The 9,624-nt window shown below is 52.2% G+C and overlaps 3 protein-coding genes across 3 annotated transcripts; 1 reads left to right on the top strand and 2 right to left on the bottom strand.

Annotated features, from left to right (window-relative positions):
- Positions 1-651: 651 nt before the first annotated feature.
- Positions 652-3,595, top strand: Zswim1 (zinc finger SWIM-type containing 1). The gene has a single exon (XM_050150830.1). It carries the CDS (start codon positions 652-654, stop codon positions 2,020-2,022), a length of 1,371 nt encoding a protein of 456 aa, XP_050006787.1. The 3' UTR covers positions 2,023-3,595.
- Positions 3,570-7,215, bottom strand: Spata25 (spermatogenesis associated 25). The gene is given in 3 exon segments (XM_050150907.1): positions 3,570-3,655; positions 3,658-4,203; positions 4,585-7,215. Coding segments are annotated over 3 exon segments (687 nt in total). The 5' UTR covers positions 4,640-7,215.
- Positions 7,216-7,353: 138 nt separating this feature from the next.
- Positions 7,354-9,606, bottom strand: Neurl2 (neuralized E3 ubiquitin protein ligase 2). Its single transcript, XM_050150836.1, has 2 exons — positions 8,575-9,606; positions 7,354-7,595 (listed from the first exon to the last, which is right to left on the bottom strand). The coding sequence occupies exons 1-2, from the start codon at positions 9,314-9,316 to the stop codon at positions 7,480-7,482; spliced, it is 858 nt and encodes a 285-aa protein (XP_050006793.1). The 5' UTR covers positions 9,317-9,606; the 3' UTR covers positions 7,354-7,479.
- Positions 9,607-9,624: the final 18 nt, after the last annotated feature.

Below are 9,624 nucleotides of genomic sequence, written 5' to 3'. Positions count from 1 at the left end.
AGGGGTGTGTGTGTGTGTGTGTGTGTGTGTGTGTGTGTGTGTGTTGTTAGGGTTTTGTGTTTTGAGACAGGTTCTCTCTTCCCTAAATTGCCTGCACTGGTCTTACACTGGTCCAGCAGACTTTGGCCTGGTGATCCTTCTGCCTCCGCCTTTTAGGTAGCTTAGATCACAAGTGTGCACCATTACACCTGGCTTTGTGCCTATTTGGGTCCCTGAGAACCTTATGTTTCTATGGCTGGCTTGTTATTTACATCTTATATCCAGGGTAACCTCCCCTAGAGAGGCCTTCCCACTTTAGCTAATGTGTCCTGCCAACCCCAACATACTCTCTGACCTGTTTCTCATTTTTGTGGTTTTTATAACCATTATCCAATGTACCTTCATGGGCTAGTTGTGTATCTGCCCCTAGAAGATACATAGTAAATGTTTGATAGATATTGAACTATTGTCCATATAAATAATTGAAGTGCCAGGTCCTCACTGTTTTAAGTGTCTCTCCCTTTCCATAGGTCCATCTGGAACAGAATCTAAAGCTGCAGTCTAACTTTGGGCATCAAATTCCGTGGCACTTGAGAAATGTAATGTTTTCCTGACGGCAGTCCTGCAGAGGAAGCATTCTAGCGTGGGCCTTGGATCCCTCCCTGCTCCTCCATGCCTCTGACAATGATGAACGGACATCTTATTGAGGACTCGAGCCCACCCACGCTGCTGCACCAGGTTAGCAAGACTCCTCAGCTAGATGCCTTCAGCTACCAAAGCTCCTTCATGCAAGACCTCTTTGCTCATTTCCCCGAGGTCTTATTTATACACCGGACCTATAACCCAAGAGGCAAGGTGTTATACACCTTCCTGGTAGATGGACCCCGGGTACAGCTTGAGGGTCCTCTTGCCCGAGTGGTGTACTTTGCTATCCCTACCAATGAAGATGCCAAAGGCCTGGCCCAGATGTTCCAGGTGTTCAAAAAGTTTAACCCAGCCTGGGAACGAGTCTGCACCATCCTGGTGGATCCCCACTTCCTCCTGCTGCCCACCCTGACCATGGAGTTCCCCACCGCTGAGGTCTTGCTCTCAGCCTTCCACATCTGTAAGTTCCTCCAGGGTAAATTCTATCAGCTCTCCCTCGAGCAGCCAGTACAGAGTGTGCTTCTCTCCTCCCTGCAGAGCACCATGTGCTCGGCCACAGCTGGCAACCTGAGGAAGCTGCACACACTCCTGAGCGACTGCATCCCCTCCACCAGGCTACCTGAGCTCCACTCACACTGGCTGCTCAATGACCGCATCTGGCTGGCCCACCGCTGGAGAAGCCGAGCCCAGAGCAACCGATACTTCCAGAGCCTGGAGGTCACAGCCCACATCCTCAGTCAGTTTTTTGGTACTACCCCATTTGAGAAACAAGGCATGGCCTCTGTGTTCCGATACATGCAGCAGAACCCTTCGGACAACACAAGCCTCAGCCTGACTGTGACTCCCAAGGACAATCCCGCGCCTGCAGGCATGAGCCCTGAAAGCCCCAGCTCAGAGCAGTTGGTGGAAGCCCGTATCCAGCACTCCCTCAACGCCATCTGCACAGGGCCAGCCGCCCAGCTCTGCCTAGGTGAGCTCGCCGTGGTCCAGAAATCCATGCACCTCATTGGCTCCGGCTCAGAAAAAGTGAACATACAGATTCTGGAGGATACGCACAACGTGCAGCTCCAGTCCCCGGCCAGCTGCAGCTGCTACTTTAACCAAGCCTTCCACCTGCCCTGCCGCCACATCCTAGCCATGCTCAGTGCCCGCCACCAGGTGCTCCAGCCTGACATGCTGCAGGCTCCGTGGACCTCAGGCTGTGCCACCAGTCTAGACAGCATCCTGGGAAGCAAGTGGAGCGCCGCCCTGGATAAACACCTGGCCGTGACTCTCCTCACAGAGGAGGTAGGCCGGCTCTTGCAGCACTGTAGCCAGGAGGAATTCGAGCGTCGCTATAGCACCCTTCGAGAACTCGCCGACAGCTGGATCGGCCCTTACGAGCAGGTACAGCTCTGATCGCACAGACATACCCAGTCCTGGGCCCTGAACCCAGAGCAGCACGTGTGTGAGGCAGACACCACCACTGCTCTATCCTCATTAGGTCGCCTAGGCTGGCCTGGAGCTCAGGATGTAGCTGAGACTGGTCTTGAACTCCTCCTGATCCTCTGTCTCCCAAGTGCTGACCACTGCCTCTTATTTTGAGATACTTCACGAGGTTGCCCAGCCTAGTCGTGAACTCACTCTGTGGATAGGCTGGCTTTGAACTTATGAGCCTCTTGAGTGAGCGGGATTCCAGGCCTGTGTCACCAGGCCTGACTTTTGGTCATGTTGCTGCCCTGAAGTGTTCGTGTACATGTGTGCCTTCAGACCCTCCCCTCTGCACACAGCTGTGCTTCCTCCGCAAGTCCTCCTTCTACTCCAGTCTTCTATCTAGACTGTGGCAAACCCGTCAGAAAATGTTTTCTGGCTGGAAGGTGGTGGCGCAAGCCTTTAATCCCAGCACTCAGGAGGCAGAGGCAGGGGGATCTCAGTGAGTTCAAGGCCAGCTTGGTCTGCAGAGCAAGTTCTAGGACAGACTCAAACTACAAAGAGAAACCTTGTCTCAAACAACAAAACAAACAAAAGAAGAAAAAGAAGAAAGAAAATGTTTTCTGTTAAGGGGTCAGTAGTGAACATTTGTAGGCTTTGATGGTCGAATGTGGGCTTTGTTCTACATTCTGGCTTCAGATTTGACAACTTTTTCACAAGGAAAAATATAGCTCAAGAAATTTCTGTAAACAAGGGATTCCTTGAGAGAGATGGGGGGTAATGAGATTGAAGACTCCGTGTTGGTCACTACTGCCCCAGTCATGAGATGGCTCACCTGATGCCAACTCTGGAGCCTTCCCACAAAGGAAGAGGCTGCTGCAGTGAGTCAGGCAGGCTTCCCAGTTTTTCCCGGCCCACCCTGGGATCAATAAAGTGAATGTTGTCCCCACACTTGTCCTGTGGTCTGCTTTATACATGGTCTGTTAGGGGGTGAAAGGAGAAGAACTGGCAGGGCTGTGTGCACAGGGCGGGGCTGTGTGCAGGTGTTGCTTCTGTTCTTTTTACCTTTTTAGGTCTGGTTCTGCTTTGCCAGCTGTGAGACTCCCAGCAGGCAGCTCTCTAAGCCTCCATTTATCTGTGAAGTGGGCGTCCTCACAGGGTGGGTCATGTTAAAGAGGAATGGGTTCATAGGGTTTGCTCAGCCACGTTTCCATCATTTGCCTACAGCCCCGTCTGTCTTCAGGGACACAAGGCAAGAGGAAAATCCACAATGTCTAGAACTTTAGACAAAAATTTCTCAGGTTCCTCATACAAAATAAGCATCTACTCTCTAAATAGGGCTTCCTACCTAGGTAACTTCATTTAACCTGGTCAGATCTCTCTGGGTGGTATCTCACGCAGCGGGGAGAGGGTCCCAACAAATCAGTGCAATTTATCAGGATGGCTCAGTTACCCACACCCTGTTCCCATCCCTGCCATAGCCATCCCCAACCTTATCTGCCCAAAAACCATACGGAGAAGCCACCCTATGCATCTCATGCTATTTCATCTGGCGACAAGCGGGAGTCCCTCCTGGATCTCACTAGAGGCATCTGTCCAGAGGCCATGTGGGCATGTGCCTTTTCCACTGCACCCCCTCCACAGCCCCCTCTGGCTCTGGATGGGCCATCATGAAAGCTTGAGCTGCCCGGATCAGGTCCTCTTCCCGCAGGCCTGGAACAGGCACGGTGGGGATGCCCGCAATCATCATGGCTAGGGTAAGGATGCAGATGTCAGGTTGGGAGCCAGCCTCCTTCCCACCTGTCTCGGAGGACATCGTCAGAACCCCTGGTGACAGCCCATACAGCAGCAGGGGCCGGGGCCTGCTAGGGCCACCCAGGTAGGGAGCTCTGCTTCGGGAGCAGGGGTCTGCCCAGCTCAAGGTCTCCAGCTGCCTCATGGGGGGCAATTTGGGGCAGTATCGGTTGTGTTCCTTCCGCGGTGTCTCCCAGCTAGCACACCCAGAGCAGCCCCTGGCTTCAGGCACTGCCAAGGTAGGACCCCAGACCTGGGCAGCAGGTACCACCTGCTCAGCTTTCTGGCTGAGTGGACCTAATCCACCAGACGCCACCAACACTGGCTCTGCAGAACTATAGAGACCAAGGGACGGACCCGAAGCAGCAGCCCCACCTGCAGAGACAGGAATGAGATGGAATGTTATTCTTGGTCTCTCGGAGGAAGAGGCCCTGAGGGGCAGGGCCTGGGAGCAGGGGCAATCCATCCGAACCAGCCCAAGAGGACTGTCAGAGGCTGGGAATGGAATGTAAGCATTACTCATATCCATAGCTCCAGCCAGTCCCAGTTCTGCAGGTGATGGGGAAATGTTTGTTGAATAAGTGAGCAAGTGGGTAATTAGTAAGTGGCAAGGCCTTTTGGATATCTTCTCTTCCAAGAAAACTGATTCCACAGTCAGCCCAAAAAATCCAGCAGAACCTCCTCCCCAAAGCCAGGAAGCAACTTCACGTGGGAAGCTGTGGTGTCCCCTCCAGTTCCAGGACCCCCCCCTCTCACCTTGGCCAGAAGACAGAAGCCCCAGATGAGTTTGTGGAGATATGAAGTAGGACATGGCTGCCCCAAAGTCCCTATTTGTGAGGGAACTGCCCTAGTCCTGCCCGACTCTCCAGTTTTCTACAATGTCACCTCATAGTCCCCTCTACACCCGGACCCTACCTCACAATACTAGCCTGTTCAATATAGAACATGTATGTCACAATGGGAGGGGGTTAGATGGACCAGGGGACACTGGACCAGGATCGGGATGTTCCAGACTCTTCATTCATTATCTTCGTCAGGATCAACTTGGCCGGGTGGTTTTGTTTTGCTCTCTTCTGGTGCGGGGACGGAAGCCAGGGCTTTGCAGATGCTAGGACTGAGCGCTGCCTCAGAACCACATTCTAGTTGTTTGGTTTCTATTTGGTTTCTATTGTTTGTTTTTTGAGACAGGATCAAACTACAATAGCCCTGGCTGGCCTGGACTTCCTATGGTCTACTTCCTGTTCCGGGCCTGTCTCCAGCTTGTTTGCTGAGATCAAAGGCGTGAAACCACCATGCTCAGCCTGTTTTTGCTTTTGTGTAACTGGCCTCAAATCCTTGATCTTCCTGTCTCAGCCTTCTAGGTGTTGGGAATATAGGTGTGTGCCCCTGGCTTCACCTAGACAGTTTTGTTCCTCAGTATCCTCATCTACAGCCGGCAGTGATGGCACACGCCTTTAATCCCAGGGAGGCAGAGACAGGTGGATCTCAGTGAATTAGAGATCAGTCTGGTCTACAAAGCAAGTTCCAAGACAGCCAGGACTGTTACACAGAGAAACCTTTTCTTGAAAAACAAAACAAAACAAAACAAAAAATTCTCATTGGCAAAATGGGGGTGATACTGCCCCCTGCCTCCCCAGGAGTTGTGAGGGTGAAATAAGAGTATCCCTGTGGAGCTAACGATCAGAGATAGAGATAAATGAGGCCAGTGCTTTTGTGCCTTAAGGTGTGAGTCAAGGTTTTCATTCAATCATCCGCTACCACTCAACTCAAACCGAGCATGGGGCACAGGCCTGTGATCTCAGCATTCAGGTGGGAGAGGCCGGAGGGTCAGAAATCCAAGGTCATTCTCCACTTTATGACCAGTTTGAAGGCAAACTCTTGGGAGTACAGGTGACCCTCGTGATTTTTTTTTCAGGATTTATTTATTTATGTATATGAGAGCTCTGTCTGCATGTCTGCGTGACAGAAGAGGGCATGAGATCCCATTACAGATGGTTGTGAGCTACCATGTGAGTGCTGGGAATTGAATTCAGGACCTCCGGAAGAGCAGTCAGTGCTCTTAATCACTGAGCCATATCTCCAGCCAGACCCTCTTCTTCTTCTTGTTGTGGTTTAAAATCATTTGCTAGAGCCAGGCATAGTGGCTCACACTTTTAATCCCAGTACTCAGGAGGCAGAGGCAAGTGGATCTCTGAGCTCGAGGCCAGCCTGGTTTACAGAGCAAGTTCCAGGACAGCAAGGGCTACAAAGAGAAACCCTGTCTCTAAAATCAATAAACAAATAAATAAAATAAGAAGTATTTGCTATTTGTCCTTACACAAATATATTTTCACCTGTTGGCTTGTTTTCCCCTGGAAAAATGACATGGTTCGTTCAGGCACTGGTGGCCAGCACAGGCTCTGGGAGACTTTGAATACCACTAGGATCCTACTCCATCAACCAAGAATGCCAGGGACAGACCGATGTATCAATATTTTTATGTTCCTGAAGACAACAGAGTCAGGCCTAATGGAACAGGCCTGGAAACAGCTGCCTGGGAAGCTGAGGCAGAGGGATCACAAGTTTAAGGCCAGCCTGAGCAATTAGACTCTGTCCTAAATGATAACTAAAAGGGGGACTGGCAGCTGGGTGTGGGGGTATACCCCTTAATCCCAGCATTCAGGAGGCAATGACAAGCAGATCTTTGTGAGTCTCACACAAGCGAGGGCCACATATTGGGACCCGTCCTCAAAGGTTTGGAGGGAGGCTGGAGAATGGTTTGGTGGTACAGTACTCATCTGGATTGGGCACTAATCTCAGTCCCTAGTACTGCAAAAGACAGAGGCAGAACTAGTAGGCCATGCCTGGGCTCTCGGGTTGAGATAGGACTGCCACAGTTCAAGATCCCGTGTTACAGAGTAAGACCCTGTCTCAAACCAGTAAATATAGTATTTCCCAAAGGTAAAACCTCTGATCTAGTGAAATACATCTTCACTATGACCATTTATTAGAATCTTTGAAGGGGCTTTTTACAAAAAAAAAAGTGTTTAAGTCAGGCATGGGGGCCCACACCTATAATAATCTCAGGATATGGGAGTCTAAGGCCACTCTAGGCTGCAGACAAGACCTTGTCTAAATCAAAACAACACAGGGCTGGAGAGATGGCTCAGTGGTTGAGAGCATTGCCTGCTCTTCCAAAGGTCCTGAGTTCAATTCCCAGCAACCACATGGTGGCTCACAACCATCTGTAATGAGATTTGATGCCCTCTTCTGGCCTGCAGGGATACATGATGACTGGGTTTAATTCCCTGACAAACCACAAACCAAAGGAGAATATGGAAGCTGTCGCGCGCGCGCGCGCGCGCGTGTGTGTGTGTGTGTGTGTGTGTGTGTGCGCACTGGCACTCACCAAGTGTCCTAGATAATTCTAAGGAGCCCACACACTATGGAGGCCTGATCTAGACAGATTCTAAAACACTCTCTCTGGCCTGGTGACTCTAGAAGTGGCTGCCCCAGGGCTGCAGAGACAAGGAGACCCTCCCGTGCTCAGAACATCAACACTGGCTATTTATTCCTCACCCGGATCATTAACCACGTGGCCAGTTTCGGATCAGCCACTGCTCTGGAGGCAGGATGGCACTTCTGTGGCTGTGCTCCGGTGGCCTCAGGCCTTCATTCATACTTGCAGAAGTCCTTCAGTCCTTTGGGCAGGTGGAGCCCATCAATGGCCAGCCTGTGCACCACACTCTTCTGGATCACCAGACGGCACAGAGTTTGCAGGGACGGCACTGTGGAGAGAGGACTGTCAGAGACAAACTCATCTGGGGGAGGTGACAACAGGGCTGAGGAAATCTACATCTTGGTTGCTTATTTGCCATCAACCTGGGAATTACTTTCTGCTCTCAGGCTCACCCTGCCCGGCGGGGCTGCTTGTATATATAGCTGACATACACCAATTCCTGAGCCTTTGTCTACACAGCTGCTTCTATTGCAACAGAGTCTGATTCCTTCACCCTTTACTCAGCTCCATGTCTGATTTGCCTGTGCAACCACAGCCCAGTACATTGCAGGTTCCAGCGCAATGTATTCAGACACGTGACCAGAGGTTTCAGTCAAAGGTTTACTGGGCTACAATGAGCCAGACTTCAGAATTTAAAAGTTCTCAATCTGAGGTCTGTGGTGGCTCTAAGCCAAGAGGTCCAAATCTGTGAGCATTTTCCTAATAAAACACACGAACTCATAGCTGAATGTAGGGGCCCCAACCCTCAGCAGGCTGAGACAGAAAGGGGTGTCTGAAAGTCTGAGGCCTGCCTGAAAGACCAAGTTCCAGACCAGCCTGAGGTACAGAGTGAGTGGGTCTCAGAAAACCAAAACTAAACAAGTTCACAAATTTCTCAAGAAGCCTCAGGTCTACAATTGGTTTTGGAATCCCTGTCTTAGGGGTTGGGATGTGCACACAGCAAGCATGCATGAGACCCTGATTTGGTTTCCAAGACCAAAACAAAACAAAAATCCCTATCCTCCCATTGAAACATCGTCCAAGCTAAAAGGGACATGTGGGGTCTCAGTCAAGCAGCTGAGTATACTGGTTCAGGCCCACGGCCAAGAAGGGATGTGTGCAAAACCACAAGCAGATGGATGCCCTAGTCGAGACCAGATTCTCCATCTTCAAAACTAGTGCTGCTCAATCTCAGGCCTTGCCAGCTGGCTGTGATGTCCTAGCAGGTGCCTGTCCCTACACTAAGCCAGGTAAGGTGGAATACCTACAGCCATACTCCAGCTGGACCAGGCGCACACTCTTGGTGGAGGCAAACACATCTACCACAGCGTAGAGGGGCTGGGCAGCTGGCAGCCCCCGAGCACTGGGACCCATGTCTTCCCCGTTGATGACGATGTGCATGTCGGCGGTCCCATCCTCACGCGGGCAGAAGAGAACACCCAGGCGGCTACGGCGCGCTGTAGGAGGCAGCACGTTCTGTTCATAGAGCTGATCCAGGAGGTGGCTATAGAGCCCTGGTCGGCTGCGTCCCACCAGGCGGTCCCGGGGTATTCGGAACTGCTCAATGCGCAGATAGGGTTCAACCAAGAGGGCTTGGGGGCGGCTGGGGGCCGCTGACTCTGCATATGCTTGACCCTCCCGGGGCACGCGGTTGTGGTGGCGTGTGATCGCGAAGACCCAGCTGTGACCAAGGCTGACCAGGTCAGGCAGTGAAAACTCGGGCACAGCGGTCAGACTGGCCGGGTCCAGAGCGGTCAGGCCAAGACGCAGATGCCCGCACCAGCCCAGCTCTTTTTCCTCTATCTCCACTAGGAATACCTGCCCCGGGGCTAAGGGCTCGCGACTGAAGCACACACCGTGGGCAAAGCTCTCCACGCGTGTGGCTCGCGTTCCCGACGGGTCCACGCGGATGTTGGCTCCGTGAACTTGATGGAAGCGGGTAGGAGGGGGCTCCGAGCGCGCAGGACCCCGTGGGTCACCCAACCCTATGGGTCCGGAGGCAGCAGCCATCTCCCCGCCATGAGACAAGCCCGCTCGTGCCAAGGGCTATTTTGGGCGGCGGGCTCAGATGGTGACCGCCGGGGGACCATGTAAGGCATTTCCCCCTCACCTACCTAACCCCGGCACCGCCTGGGGGTCCTAGCGCCGCTTTCTCGGCACTTCGCCAGTAACAGGTCCCCAGGAGTCTGGGAAATCTTGTTAATATCAAGATCATCTGATCTCTGGCACCCTGGCTAATAACCCTAGGAGCTGTGTACTTTGGCCAGGTAACTGACCGCTCCCGACCCTCAGGCCGGCAGACAAGAAAAAAAAAAAAA

The sequence above is a fragment of the Alexandromys fortis genome, unplaced genomic scaffold (genome assembly GCF_014885135.2).
Source record: "Alexandromys fortis isolate MF-2015 unplaced genomic scaffold, M_Fortis_MF-2015_v1.1 scaffold_27, whole genome shotgun sequence".
NCBI lineage: Eukaryota > Metazoa > Chordata > Mammalia > Rodentia > Cricetidae > Alexandromys > Alexandromys fortis.
This window is presented reverse-complemented; position numbering and strand designations above follow the sequence as displayed.